The sequence below is a fragment of the Branchiostoma belcheri genome, unplaced genomic scaffold (genome assembly GCF_001625305.1).
Source record: "Branchiostoma belcheri isolate BF01 breed outbred unplaced genomic scaffold, Haploidv18h27 scaffold55, whole genome shotgun sequence".
NCBI classification, from domain to species: Eukaryota; Metazoa; Chordata; class Leptocardii; order Amphioxiformes; family Branchiostomatidae; genus Branchiostoma; species Branchiostoma belcheri.
Genome location: NW_017804187.1, coordinates 473,145 through 488,480, shown reverse-complemented (window position 1 = coordinate 488,480; position 15,336 = coordinate 473,145). Strand labels below are relative to the sequence as shown.

Genomic DNA, 15,336 nt, shown 5'->3' with positions numbered 1-15,336 from the left:
TATTTCAGTCTTAGTGACTGAGCACTGTTTTTTTCCTTGTTTGTGATCCCTGTTTCATAAAATACTACAATCAGTGTCAGCAGAGGGAAGAAAAACAATTGTCTTAAACAGCCTCCTTGTCGCTTTTCATTACGACATGAGGCAATGTACATAGTCATTTTTTATTATGAAACATTTTTTTAAAACTTTTGAAAAAAAATCCACCCACCTGGTTCTGCAGCTCTGTGTAAGACAGTGTGAGGTTGACCCCATTGTCGGGGACGGGTGACCCGATGACCAGCGGCCCCGAGCTGCCGTTTGACCTCTGACCTCCACTCTCCACGCTCTTCGGGATGCAGCCGCAGCTGGAGGTCGCGACCCCGTCAGTCAACTCTGACCCCGAGTCAAACTCGCTCTCCGTGGCGGGGACATTGTCGTACACAGACTTACGGTGCGGCGGGCTGTCAGACCGGCTGGACTCCACGTCAGACATGTCGTAGTTCGTCGGCCATGTTGGTGTTCCCATGGTTACGCCGCCGCTGCCCTGAAGGGGAAGTTTTATTTATTTTTCTTTAGTTTGTTTTAATCTTGCACCCTAGATTTTTGTTAATATTTTGTGTTTCAAATACAAAAAAGGATGATGTTGAAGAAACACAAAGGAGCTCACGGCTCTGAGGTGCCCGAATTGCACCCTCATTACAAAGTGTGCAACATTTAGATATACCTGAGCCTGAGCAAACCTGAGCACTGAGTATTTAGAATTTAGAAAAAACACGATCTATTTTATGTACAATATTACAGACACAAAGATGGTTTGTCAAGTCTAATGTGCAAAAAGGAGTTGCTAAGCCTCTTTGTGTGGGCTGTTAGCTGTATGACATTTATGTAATACTAATGAAGATCCAAATAAAACAAACTAACTAGCTAACTAACTAACTAACAAACCTGTGAGCCGAGTTCGATGAGGTCGCTGTTCTCCGTGAGTGCGGGGTCGGCAGGAAACATGGCATCCTGCTCCGCGATCAGTGTGCACGTCTACCCGACTAACTAGCTAACTAACACTAACAAACCTGTGATCCGAGTTCGATGAGGTCGCTGTTCTCCGTGAGCGCGGGGTCGGCGGGGAACATGGCGTCCTGCTCCGCGATGAGAGTTTTCGTGAGCTGCCGGATCAGCGTCGTCGTCTCCATGATGTTCAGCGGAGACTCCGTCACCGGCCGCGCGATGTTCGGTCCGAACACGGTCGCGAGATTCTCTGCGGTCATGCGGTTCAGGGAAGCCTGGAGCTGGACCTGTGGAAGGAAGGAAGGAGAGAGTCAGGAATGAATGGATGGATGAAAAGCCGAATATGTTGGGAAGGAAGGCGGGAGGGAGGGAGGTAGGAAGTCAGGAATGAACGGATTGAGAAATGGCCGCAAAATGTTTGCCCAAACACAGTCAGGAGGTTCTCCACGGTCATGCGATTTAATGAGGCCTGGAGCTGAACCTGTGGAGGGAAGGGAGGAGGAAATGGGAAGTGAATGGGTTAAAAAGTGGCCGCAGTATGTTGAAAGGTTTCATGAAGGTGAGAAAGCCATCAATGCAGTATATGTTCACTCATAAATCACAGCAAGCAAAAAGAGGTTAGGAATGAATGAACGAACAAACGAATGAATGAATGAATGATAGATCGACAATGATAAAGTCTAGACCAGCAGAGGAGTTTTTCATTTCAAATGTTACCCATAAAGACTTACAACATTACGTTAGATATCACAATGAATGAATGAATGCTTGATTGATAGATGGACAATGATCCCCACCTCAAACAGAAACCTGCACAGGAACTTGAGCAGGTTTGCGTTGTCGTCAGGCAGTTGTTTGAGGAGCTGGGCTAGCCGAGACACGCCCTCCGCCTCACTGACCTTGAGCAACACATAAGACATAAGAAACTTTATAAGCATTGGCAGGCTATTGTTTATTAGCACATTATAGACAACATTACCTTGAGCAGCCTTGCGGCCTGCAGGAAACTCTCGTACTACTGTAATAATGTAATACAACACCACAGACTGTCTGCTACAATGCTAGTTACCATAGTGACAGACGTCTGGTCAAGAAGAAGAAGAAGAAACAGAGCAAAATTTCTCGGAGAACTAATTTTTTAGAACCTTGAGCAGCCGTGCGGCCTGCAGGAAACTCTCGTACATCGCGAACGGGACCAAAAATATGAATTATCACTATATCAGACACCCACCCACAGCAGTCTCTAAACTGGAGAACATGTCCTCACTGTGCCAATATCTAGGCAAAAAGAAAACATACCTTGAGCAGCCTTGCGGCCTGCAGGAAACTCTCGTACATGGCGAATGGGACCAAAAAATCTGAATTACCTTTAATTTACCAATGATTAGCCAGGAGTGTTAAAACCCAGGCTATTGTTACCTTGAGCAGCCGTGCGGCCTGCAGGAAGCTGTCGTACATGGCGAACGGCACGACGGGTTCCGGCAGCTCGCGCAGGTACAGCTTCAGCAGAGACGCAACCGAGTCCACATCTGCTTGGAGTTCCTCGAAGTCCGGCCGCTCCCCGCGGTCGTACACGTCCTGCAGTTCTTTCACTTCAGTAAGGCTGCCGGGGAGTCTAAACAAACAAACAAACATCAAGTAAGGCTGCCGGGCAGTCTGCACAAACAAACATACAGACAAACAAACATCAGTAACACGTCCTGCAGTTCTTTCACTTCGGTAAGGCTGCCGGGGAGTCTAAACAAACAAACAAACAAACACATCAGTCAGGCTACTGGGAAGTCTGCATAAACAAACAAACATCAGTAACACGTCCTGGAGCTCCTTCACTACGGTTAGGCTGACGGGCAGTCTGCACAAACAAAAACAAACATCAGTAGTTGTCTCCTCCCACAATGAGAAATGAACAGTCTCCACCTGAACAGCCCCCCTGCAGTAAGTAATGAACGTTCCCCACCTGAAAAGCCCCCCTGTGTAGTACATAATGAATGTTCCCCACCTGAGCTATCCCGTGTTTGCGTAGTGAGTAATGAACAGCCCCTCCTGTGATAAGTAATGACCAGTCCCCACCTGAACACCCCCTCCCCCTGTAGTACATAATGAACGTTCCCCACCTGAACAGCCCTTCCTGCACCACCCCCTGCCATGAGTAATGAACAGTCCCCACCTGAACAGCCCACCTGTAGTGCATAATGAATGTTCCCCACCTGAACAGCGCCTCCTGTGTAGTACATAATGAACGTTCCCCACCTGAACACCCCCTCCCACTGTATTACATAATGAACATTCCCCACCTGAACAGCCCCTCCTCGCACCACCCCCTGCCATAAGTAATGAACGTTCCCCACCTGAACCAGCCCCTCCTGTGGTTAGTAATGAACGTTCCCCACCTGAACAGCCCCTCCTGTGCCATGAGTAGTGAACGTTCCCCACCTGAACAGCCCCTCCTGTGGTTAGTAATGAACGTTCCCCACCTGAACAGCCCCTCCTGTGCCATGAATAATGAATGTTCCCCGCCTGAACAGTCCCTCCTGTGGTTAGTAATGAACGTTCCCCACCTGAACAGCCCCTCCTGTGCCATCCCGTGTTTGCGGATGTACGCTGCCGTCTGCTCGATGATCACAGGAACGGATCTGTTGCCATAGCGACGCTCGTATCTCATGGTTTCCTCCAAACTTTGGCCAAAAATTCCTGTGACAAACCAAAATTCCAGTAAACAGTTACAGTTAAAATATTTCTGTTTAAAACTACGTCAGATATTCAGTGAGCTTATCGACGTTAGACCTTTATAGTGCAATACAGGTACATCATAGCAGACAACATTGCAAATGTGCAGTGCCTCCCATTCCAGAATTTCTATCAATGGATTCAAATGGGAAATTTTAAGACAATTTTTTGTCAAAACCCTTCTGTAATCATCAATGTAATGTACCATTTGGCGGTATTTCTCATGCAACACATCACACCTCAGCAAAGTGCAACGCATATGCGGAAGTAATTACAATGTATGCCACTGCAGGGCAAAAAAGTCAGGTTGTGTAAAAAATGCCAGCAGGACAAGGGTTAATATGTATTTATCTTACCCCCTCCGTACGGAGCGTATATGACCCTGCGTATGGCCCGTATCCAGCCCTCCTGTATCAGGTACTTACCCCCTCCGTACGGAGCGTATATGACCCTGCGTATGGCCCGTATCCAGTATCAGGTACTTACCCCCTCCGTACGGCGCGTATATGACCCTGCGTATGGCCCGTATCCAGCCCTCCATCTCTGATTGGCTGGCGGCCTGGATCAGGTACGTCTCGTGGTTCGCATTGATTCGCTGGCTGCCTGGACCTGGGGAAGGGGGGGGGGTTGTATCATGAAATCGTAGTATCAGTTAATGGTGTTCTTTTTTATGTTTATAGAAGATTTAAAAGCTTTATTAACAAAAAGTGCTGACTGGTTAACTACAAACTAACGAAATACCGTATAGGAATAAAAACATTGAATAAGTCAGCTTAGTAGTAAAATTCAACTTACTGTGTACTATAGTAAGGATGGATATGAATTTACAGAATGGTGGCCATTACAATAAACAGGGCTGGACACGAACAGCTACTGGCTACAATAGAAGTACATGTACAAGTTTCTTTTGCTGACCTGGTACGACCTCGAAGAGGAACCTTGTGGGGTCATCAGGGTTGGGAGGCAGTTCCAGCACGTTGTTACCGGGCAGGAAGATCGTGCCCTGTGGGGGATGGAGAAATGGACTTTACTTCCCAAGAATAACCAGGTACAATGAATGAGATTAACTGCTATATGCAGACATACTAAGAGACTAATGGTATACCTGAAGCTATAACAAGTGTTATCGTGGTTATGCACCTGTAGCCATGACAACTGTTACCATGGTTACACACCTGCAGCCATGACAACTGTCACCATGGTTACACACCTGCAGCCATGACAACTGTTACCATGGTTACACAGTAACACGCCTGTAGCCATGACAACTGTTACCACGGTTACACACCTGCAGCCATGACAACTGTAACCATGGTTACACACCTGCATCCATGACAACTGTTACCATGGTTACACACCTGCAGTTTGCTCTCATCTTCCTTGGTGTAGTAGAACAGCTGATCTCCTCTGAGGACGAACCACCGCCGCTGCCAATTCTTCACAACTCCGCCCTGTAAACAACAACAAACAACAGAGGTAAACAACATCTCTAAACAACAATAGTTGTAAACAACAGTACTGTAATTGTAAACAACAAGAGGATCCATTGCCCTGCAAGCAGCGACAACCAGACAGATTCAAAGATTCATTTGCAGAAGACTCAGTTCTTTACCTGTTGTATGTGAGAATTCAACCTGCTTAGTGGAGAGCAAGATGTTAGTCACTTGGCCAGGGTGGACAGCTTACAAAGTATTAACAGTAGAACAATCCTGTCAGCTGTTACAAGCTGAAGCCTGACAGCTTGTCACTATAACAGCTCTGTTCTGACCCTGACAGCCTGCTCAGCTATGCCGGCCAGGGAAACAGGAAGTGCCAGCCCGTATCAGTCAGACCTTACATAAATCACGTACAGCACAAATATAGACACGGCCGCAACCGACACAGATAACAGCAGACAGCCTTTTCCCAGTCACTTCACTGCAAGCGTCACTGATGGAAACCTACTGAGGGAGGGCCTGCATGCCCTTTTTCGTAAGGTTTAATGTCTTCATAATCCGTAGGCAGCCACCCAAAATCACTGTGTAATTCCTAATCAGTACATTAGCTGTAACATATTACTGTTCGAAATCAGCTCTGAGAATTAAACTTAATTCGTAATCGACAGTGAAAATTTTGCGTAATTTGTAATCACGTACCCCCCATGCATGCCCTCCTGAAAGGGACAAGGGAGCTACCATTTCTCAGAAGGGGTGGAAACAGTTTTTGGTGTTGTTCTAAGTTTAGCCTGACTTGGCTAAACCCTAACAGTTTGCTGGGGTCAGGCTGGGTTAACGCTCTACTGCCGACAGGAGCTAAAATAAGAGCCAGGATGTTTACTGTTCAACTCTCTACCCTAACCCTGACCCCCTAAGGTCAGATAGGAGGGGTAGCTTTAAGTCCTGGGTAAGGCTTGGCTTCGCAGCACCCCCCCCTTCCCAGTACCCCCCCCCCAGCTGTTCCCTAGGGAGTAGTAGGGGGTATGACTGGTATGTGGCCTATGCTACCATACTGAGGCATGATCCACTCGGATTGTGGGGGGGTCGGGGTCAAACCAAATGACATGAGCCAGAGGGGGGTCTGGGACAAACCATTTGGATTGTAGTAGGGGGTGATCAGGTTGCTTTGGTTGTAAACGAAGAAATGTACTGTGACATAACAGTACTAGTATGTCACACATCAGTTTAGCCCTAGGCTAATTAGAGCTCCTTCATTAAAAGCGTAAGATTAATTAAGCAGTAAAAAAGCCTGATAAGCTAAAAAAAAGGACCCTGCAGCACACATGGGCCAGTCCAGAGGTCAGAGTTCACCAGCTGGTGCACCTGTCACTTTGACATGTCAAAGATGATTAACAGTTTATCTTATCTGTCTTCGTTAATGACCTCGTTACAGCATCCCCCTTCGTTAGCGGATCTTCCTATTCATCTACACAGAAATTTTGTGGATCGTTACGGGATTCTTTTAGTAGATATTAAAACTGAAATAGAAACTGCGTTATGGCAACATGTGAGAAATAAATAGCAATATACAGTTTCTAATATAAAAGCAAGAACAACAATAAGAAAAGAAATGTATTTTGCCGTTAACTAGTTCTTCAAAAACAAAGTAAACAGTATTAAAACTGAAATAGAAACTGGGTTACGGCAACATGTGTTTGAGCAATAACAGAATTCATCGTTAACATTGACAGTTTCCAATAAAAATGCAAGAACAACAACAATAAGAAAATTGTATTTTGGTGCCGTTAACACTTAAATCAGTGCACCAACTAGTTCTTCAAAAACAAAGTAAACAGTATTAAAACTGAAATAGAAACTGGGTTATGGTAACATGTGAGCAATAAATAATAATTCATAAAACATTTACAGTTTATAAAATATGCAAGAACAACAAAAGTACCAATATAAGGAACACTTTGTACATGCATTTTGATGCCATTAAAACACTTAAATCAGTGCACCAACTACTACTTCAAAAACAAAGTAAACATTTACAAAGCAACGGAGCAATAAAAAAAGGGAGAGAATTGCTGTAATAATTCAGCAATCATTAAATCAACAAACTTCATGTTCACGTAGCAAATATCAAAGGTCAAACATAGTTGCAGAGAGACCAAAAGTACACTGGTTTTGATTCGAGGTCGAGGAAACTCAGTGAAATATGAGACTTGGTAGTTTATTTTGTTCCTGACTAAACCAAATATCATATGGCAGGTTGACAACCAGGAAGTAGGACAACAAGGAACCGAATCCTAACCAGGAACCAAAGCAAATGATCATCTTTTCTAGGTCAAAGAAAGTTGTCCAGAGACCCAATTCTTATCTCTGATGTTGTAAAGTTCTAAAAAAACAATCAATGAAATTCAGTTCATGAGTGAATTATGAGACTACATTAAGATTACTGACTTATTTTGTTCCCGGCTAAACCAAATGTGACAGACTGTCAATCAGGAAGTAGGACAAGGAAACGAATCCTGACCAGGAACCAAAGTTGGGGGAAAGTTGGTCAAAACAAATTGCATTGTACTTGTGAATCCCCGAAGGTCTCGCATGTGAAGGATTTGAATTCCGAAGTCGCGTGTAGAAGATCCTAAGTTAATTCCGAAGCCCGTGTAAAGTGTGCAGAGATTGTCACCCATGTGTGAGAAATGTAAACACGTCCATGTAGCGTCTAGCAGGCTTTGGGAAGCAACGAGAAAGAGTAGAAACTTGCTACTATGACAGATAACATGTCAGGGGATCGGAGTTGAATCTCAACGCTTTCCGAAGCCTGGTAGAGGCTAGCAAACACCAGTAGCTTCTTCTTCTTCTTCTTCAATACTAGTAGCTGCTTCCCGAAGCCTGGTAGACCCGCTAATAAACCCCATGGCATGTTATCTATCATAGTGGCCAGTTTGTACTCTTTCCACACACTTCCCTAAGACTGGTAGAGGCTAGAGGCTAGCTAGTAAACACCAGAAGCCGCTTCCCGAAGCCTGTTAGAGGCTAGTAAACACCACCAGTCCCTCCCAAAGCCTGGTAGAGGCTAGTGAAACACAAACCTGTTTTGGTAGCCAGCCACTGTGTAGGGCCTTCTGTCCTGCAGGCCAATGTCTACTCTTTCTCACCGCTTTCCGAAGCCTGGTAGAGGCTATTAAATAGGTTTAATAGCTAGTAAGCACTAGTAGCCGCTTCCCGAAGCCTGGTAGAGGCTAAATACACACTTCTAAACACCCACACGAACCTGTTTGCGAAGCCAGCCGCTGTGCAGGACCTTCTGCCGGTAGTCGCCCTCCGCCATGCCGCCGTCACGCCCCGGTGCGACCGTCGGGCCCCCGGCTCGCCCCCGCCCGTAAAGCGGACAGAAATAACCCGCCGGGACAGCTGGGCCGGTCTCACGGTGCCGGACGGACACGCATATTCCGGGCAGATGAGTGACCGACCGCGCGAGCTGACCAACACTTCCGGTTCTGTTGCTGTTGTTGTTGTTCTAATGTTTAATATCTCGCCAGACGTGGTCTCTTGGTGCTGGTTTACGCTTGGTTCAGTTCAGAGTCAGCTTGTCTCTCTTTGTACCACTAAACTCTTGGTGCCTTCGTTGTGATTGCGTGATGCTGAAGTGTGACTCCAGTAGGCACCTCGGCAGCCAGCTGACCAACACTTCCGGTTCTGTGCCCAACTCAGAAACCTAGCGATCCTTGGGGGCTCTGGCATGAACAGAGCTCCGTCCTGTGTGCTCGCAACCTGAGCTGATCTGGTAGCTCAAGTCACTGAGTTTATTATAAAATGTAGCCAAACAGGGTCCTCGGAATAATATTGGTCATGAGAGTTTGTTGGTCACCGAAGATTCACTCTACTCTACTCTTATTTTGCCCGTGATGGCAACCTTCCCGTGGATTCTCCTGGACAATTCGTCCAGCCGTTTTTGCCGAATTCTGCCATCCGTATCCCCGTAGGAAGGCCTGGTGGAGGCTACTGTCCCCTGCTGTTGAAGGAAAGAGAGATAGAGAGGGCACGAGTTGGGTTTGCCCTCCCCGGACTAGTACACGTACCTCCTACTTCCTGCTCTGTTTCGTCGCTCACGGAAACCGGAAGTCAAGTGCGGCCCAAACTTTCCTGCGCTCGTCCCCAGGATGGCTCGGATGGGACCAATCAGAACACGCGGAGATGAGTAGGATCTGGGAACGAGCGTTTAAAGTGCCAACAACTTTATCAACGTAATATTTGTTCAATGTAACAATACAACCAGATTACGCTGTATCGCTGATTTGATAATTCTGGGGGGTATTTGAAACGCATGTAACCCAGTTGTATAGGGGATAGTTGTATAGGGGAAATGGAGGAAACTTGCAGTCGCCTGTAGGTGTGTGCATGCTTCGGAGTAGCAGGTGCAGTCAAGTCCCATGATGATAAGGAGCGCCCTACGCTGGACTCTCTCAATCTTATTGTTCAGCAGTGTTGTTAATCCCGGGTCCCAGACAGGAGCTGCGTACTCAGTAATGGGTCTTATTATGGAGGTAGAAAAAAGCATCCATGGTCTTAATATGTAGGAAATGTACACAGTGACAAGGCCATCCTTTGTAATGTGGAAGTGCTTCAGTCTACGTAGAAATAACCACTGGCTAGCTTTGTTGTAGACGCAGTTGACAAATTTTCGCCTGGAGTTTAGCTCAGAAAATGTTTTTAATGTTGGCAGTCAATTTCTGTATATGTAATACCGCTTCATCAATTCAGCCTCCGGGCTGCGACTGTTGTGATATAGTTGCCATGTACACATGTATTAAACATACCTGTAAGTACACTTATCGAGGTCATGTAGCACGACAGGTGGCATAGCCAAGCTTCTACAAGCCAAATTTCCACACCTTGACATGCATTGTGATACATGTAATTTTCCGTCTGAACAACAATAAACAAGACTCAACCAATATTTATTTCTCTTCACTTATTCCACGAATCTTAAGTTTTAAATCAAACCGTTCATGAGATCTTTAGGCAGGTGTTACATTTATTCATTAAATACGCATGCGCCTCCGCCACCAACACATGACGTCAGTACCTGCTGTGGGCGGGTTATTGCCCGGTTACCATGGCTACTGCCCGGTTACCATGGTTACAGACAATTTCCCGTCTGACGAGAGGTTGAGGCCCAGAAAGCAGACCGCGCCACGTCAGCGCGAAGAGAAAAGACTGAGCGGCGAACCGGCCACAACTCGCCACATTTCTCACAGCACACTGCAGGTAAGCAGGATTTGATCTCCGAGCAGATCTTTTGGTGGCTACAAGACGGTATCAAATAGGCAAGACAGAATGACATGTGTAGGGCAGTGTATTATCCAAAATAGCGAGGGAATATCTTACTGGTTATTGGCATAAATTTGTCCGCCGTAGGTTAGGGTCGCAAACAGGTAAATCGTTCGTTCTGACTTAAATACACCATAACTTGACAAATTCATCTATAATATTTGGCCGATCTCCAATGTATTTTTCAGGAATATGGCGGAGACTGTGGTGAAAAGAATTATCGCGTCTTTGAGCAACATTTGGACACTGGGACTTAAGAGAAAGTTAAAATTGAAGCCAAAACACACAGCCTTTATATATATATATATGTTACGTATATAAAACCCGACAGTGCACAAGAAACGACAGATATTAGTAAGAACAAAATGTTGTCATAATCTACTAGTATTAGCAGCCGAATTTGAACCTTACCTATACATATAGGATTTGATATCAAACGCATGAGCGCCACTATCACCTTTTTTGACGACCTGATATCCCGTTCACTATTGACCTGAAATCTACACAAAAATGTGTCACGGTGTATCTTGTTTTTCCTCCTTGCCACAGATCGGCCTCAAGATGCGGGGCCCGGTACCCTGGGCTCGAGCCGCGCTGTTCCTGGCGCTCCTGACTGCTCTGGGAACGAGCGCCGTCAACCACCTCAATGGGTGAATTATTATTTTCTTTATATTCCAATTCCAACATGTAATCACAAGACGTGGTGACGGCACACTCACGTTTTTTTCGAGTTATATTAATGCCGCCACCAACACAGGGACAATACAATACTCATTTTCACCTGAGCGAAGTGAGGAAAGTCGTGTAAAGTGCCTTTACCAAGGGCACAAGATCGGTGGCATGTCAGGACTCGAACCTCCGAGTCGCGCACTCTGCCGATACGCCACACGACCCCACGTTATTGAGACATTGTATGTATTCAGAACAGTGCTCTCCAAGCAGAGGTTTGGGCCTTGCCTTATTTTTGGCGTGTTTTAAGGCTTTTTTTGTTGGGCTTTTTGCTTTGTACTGGTGACTGGTATCTTTTGTTGGCACAAAAACGGATACCAGTACAAAAATACTGAAAATTGGCACAACCCGCACCTCTGCTTGGAGAGTATGCAGAACCGCGCAACGCAATCACGATCCAATCTTCTGTCTGACCCCGACATGAATATGTAACATTACTCTCCTGGTGAGGCTTTTCTGACGCAGTTCTAAACATGTACAGTTGATTGTTTTTTCAAAGATACATCTAAAAGGCAATAGTAGAATGGGCCGCTCCCTTTTAGATGTAAGTTATAATTATGCGGCTTTTCTGACGCAAAAAAAGGTGTTTTTTGCTTTGTTTCAAAGATGCAAAATATTATAATCTACATTAAAGGGATGATGCAATAGTAGAATGGGTCGCACCCTTTTAAGCATACATATATGCGGCTTTTTGTCAAGCAGAAACAGTTGATTGTTTTCTGGTTTGTTTCAAAGATGCATATATCTAAAAGGGCGGGTTGATGCAACAGTAGATGGGCCGCGCCATTTTAGCTTTGCAATATCTAATCCAGAATTTACAGCGCTTGATCCAATACTCATTTTCACGTGAGTTAAGTGAGGAAAGTCGTGTAAAGTACCTTTCTCTAGTCTCCACCAGACTCCTTTGCAGGCTGAATTAATAGTAGAAATAGGTATCAACATGACACATCAGTTTGCCAACTTAGCACCCCTGTTCTCCCGTTAAATTACCAGAAAGATATTAAGGACAACAACTTAATATGTAGACAGAATTAGACATGACTAGAATATTGACCCCCCTTCTGTCTGTTTGTTTGTTTTCTGTTTCCTTCAGGGCGAAGATCAAGACGGTTGACGGGAACGTGTTTTTTCTTCTTTTTTTTTCTCCATTAGTGTCAATATATATTGGGATATTGTTTTCATTCGTGTAAAGTTATCTGATATGTCATCGGAAATAAAATCTGAATCTCCTTCAGTGCGAAGATCAAGACGGTTGACGGGAACGTGTTTTTTGTTCCTCTTTTTTGATATGTCATCTTTTTGATATGTCATCGGAAATAAAATCTGAATCTTCTTGTTCAGGGCTAAGATCAAGACGGTAGACGGGAACGTGGTGTTCATGGCGGCGCGGAGGGGCGGAGACATCAAGTTCAAGGACACGCACACCGCCATCTTCGGCAACATGACCATCCAGCAGGTCATGGACTGGGTGGGCCTGCTTGTTTGTTTGTTTATTCAAGTTTCAAGTTTCAAGTTTTATTAATAAAATCAGCCTTGCAGCCAATTCACAAGTCAACCAAGCTGAATAACACTGATTTTTACAATTTTGTACATAGTAAATACAAATACACATTAACATTACAATATACAGACATATACAGACACGCAAACAAACATGTTACAAAGCCACACATGGGCACTGAAATAATAGTCCAGAGAGTCTTGAAAAGTCATTAAGATCACCATTCAAATTCCATGCTATTCTTCCTGGAGTCCAGCAACATATAAAAATATGCTAGCACAATCAGTAGGAAAAGCTTGATGGGAGCACGTCGGCAGAATGTACTGTGTAAAGCAATGTACTGGACCTGCGCAAAACCCCCGTTTTCCACGGTTTTTGTTGGATTTATGGTCAACCTTGCATCAGAATTTTGTCTGTTGCCGACGATAGTTGTTTTTTTTTTCGACAAAATATTTGGAAACTACAGACAGAATGTTAACCTTATATACGCGAATACGACCTTATATGAGACGTTCTGCCGAAGTGCTATGCACAATACATCATGGGCTTCGTGCAGGTGCAGTACATTCGGCCAACGTGCTGCTTGGTGGGCAACTATAATATTCTTGAGTCTCCAAGATGCATTTTTCTCAGCTGCAAACTTCTATATCTGTTTGTACTTAATTGATTTTTTTTTTTCTGTCCGCTTGTAAATCAAAGTTGACTTTTGCTGGTATTCTAATGGCATTGAAATGACGACTGACTGCATTTCATTCAACTCTGCCTCCTAAAAAAACTGTGAGCACTATTTGGTGCTGATATGTGTTCAGATCGGTAATCTTTCGTTTCAAATCTAAAGGAAGCTGCCGAATCCGAGAACAAAGAAATTGACTAGACCGTTCACATTCGAACACCACGTTCTATTTAATAGAACACCGTGCTCTGTTTAGAACAGCATGTTCTATTTAGAACACCACGTTCTATTTAGAACGACACGTTCTACCTAAAAGGATTTACAACACCTGTTCTATTTAGAAGACCATGTTCTATTTAGAACAGCATGTTCTATTTAGAACACAATGTTCTATTTAGAACACCTGTTCTACTTCGTAAACCTCCGTCACAATCAGCACGGGAAGGGCACTAGTACCAATGCCCCCTCCTGGGATGTATTCCTCAATAGAATGCAAAGAAGACATATGCATGGCCCTTTTCTTTCTGGCCCGCAACGAGAGTTCTTTAACTGTTGAAAGCGTGACCCCAAAGTCGGGCTTTAAAACCGACATTCTGGCGGCGGCGGCCCTTCCCGCGCTGATTTTGGCGGCGGTGTTCCGACAGACCAGGGGCGGGGCTTACCTTGTTCCGATCCGCACCCTGATCTCATTCCCCGCCTTCTACTTTTCTCCAGACTAAAGAGCAGACGGGTAAACTGGACAAGATGCTGGCAGAGGCCAACAGGGTTAAAAGAGAGGTAAGTTTTACCTTTACAATTCATACTTATTTCCGTTTTGTCCAACCTTTCATCTGTTCTGTTTTCTGTGAGGCAAATGCATCATATGTACCTTCACGTCACACGGCCCAGCTTGACAAACTATTGCTTTGTTTATCCTTACTCAAACACACTCATATATACGGTGATCATGCAGCCCCTCTTGAACTCAGTTCTGCCCGGCACTTGCAACATTATGTAACCTAACACCAGTTACCATGGTGACAGACGTCTGGAAGAAGAAGAAGAAACTGAGCCAAAACAAAAAGTTTTCCTTTGGTAAACATAATGATACATAGTTGGCATTTCGGGTATGAGCGTTCGTCGTCAGTGAATACTCCTTGAAGTGTTCTGATATTCAAAGGCGCCCAGCAGTTTGTTTTGGCCCCCGTCTCGGCTGAAGTGTTCTGATATTCAGACTGTATCCTCATGTTTTCGCAGGCGAGAGCCGTGAAGGAAAAATACGACAAAGTGATGGGCCAAAAGGGCGCCGGACGGGTGAGTAGCGTTTCGTTTCTAATGAACGTTAATTTCAGGCTCAATCAAAGTTTTGTACCAGCAAATTTGCAACAACGATTCGGCAACTAATTTGCCACACTCCTCAGGTATAAACGTTGCTACTCCTTACTGCATGCATGGTGGTGTTTTAGCAACTAGAAGAGTTGTGCCAACACGGACTACACAGCTAGCGGAATTGAAATGGCGCAAAAAAGGGATGAAAGCTTTATCAGACTAAAGGCTAGTGTTGTTATATGCCAAAAAGCAGTTACTCAGGCAACTGGATATGATTTTGAAAACGTCACACGTTTCAGCTAGTATCCACTAGCTTTCGTCAGTGACTGAGAGACCAGAGGGGAAATGCAGGTTTATAAGCACAACCTATTGATTGATATGCAAATGAAGTGAAGACAAATTTTTGGAAGTCTAAAAAGGAACAAAAGTATTACCTGGATGTCTAACCTTCATCGACGTAGTGTTGTTATAGTTCCAGTTTTGAACGTACCCTCATTTTTTCTCTCATGCAGGAGCGGCGTGCAGCTGAGGAGGCTCCGCCGGAGAACGCATCCGGGGACGGCGAGGCCGGCCCCCCGCCGCCGTACCCTACCCGCACCGCCGACGGCCCCGACCCAACCGCCCGCCCCGTCCCGCGCTCCGTCCCGCCGCCCCTG

At 45.1% G+C, this 15,336-nt stretch overlaps 2 protein-coding genes and 1 long non-coding RNA gene across 3 annotated transcripts in view; 2 read left to right on the top strand and 1 right to left on the bottom strand.

The window, feature by feature from the left end:
- LOC109481290 (rho GTPase-activating protein 24-like) overlaps positions 1–8,548 on the bottom strand; it is an 11,456-nt gene extending 2,908 nt beyond the window's left edge. Inside the window, exons 1-9 of the mRNA XM_019783824.1 lie at positions 8,410–8,548; positions 5,070–5,162; positions 4,627–4,714; positions 4,198–4,320; positions 3,543–3,675; positions 2,404–2,599; positions 1,782–1,883; positions 1,050–1,271; positions 209–523 (exon numbers count right to left, since the gene is read on the bottom strand). Of these exons, the coding sequence (XP_019639383.1) occupies positions 209–523; positions 1,050–1,271; positions 1,782–1,883; positions 2,404–2,599; positions 3,543–3,675; positions 4,198–4,320; positions 4,627–4,714; positions 5,070–5,162; positions 8,410–8,466 (1,329 nt within the window). The 5' untranslated portion in view covers positions 8,467–8,548. The remainder of the gene's footprint in view (positions 1–208; positions 524–1,049; positions 1,272–1,781; positions 1,884–2,403; positions 2,600–3,542; positions 3,676–4,197; positions 4,321–4,626; positions 4,715–5,069; positions 5,163–8,409) is intronic.
- A 3,998-nt stretch (positions 8,549–12,546) lies between these two features.
- LOC109481403 lies at positions 12,547–14,666 on the top strand. Its single transcript, XR_002140897.1, has 3 exons — positions 12,547–12,666; positions 14,087–14,149; positions 14,609–14,666. It is a non-coding gene; the product is annotated as an uncharacterized LOC109481403 (long non-coding RNA).
- Positions 14,667–15,186: 520 nt separating this feature from the next.
- The window catches only part of LOC109481289 (pollen-specific leucine-rich repeat extensin-like protein 1), a 2,266-nt gene continuing 2,116 nt past the window's right edge, over positions 15,187–15,336 (top strand). The window contains exon 1 of the mRNA XM_019783823.1: positions 15,187–15,321. Coding sequence (XP_019639382.1) covers positions 15,187–15,321 — 135 coding nt within the window. The remainder of the gene's footprint in view (positions 15,322–15,336) is intronic.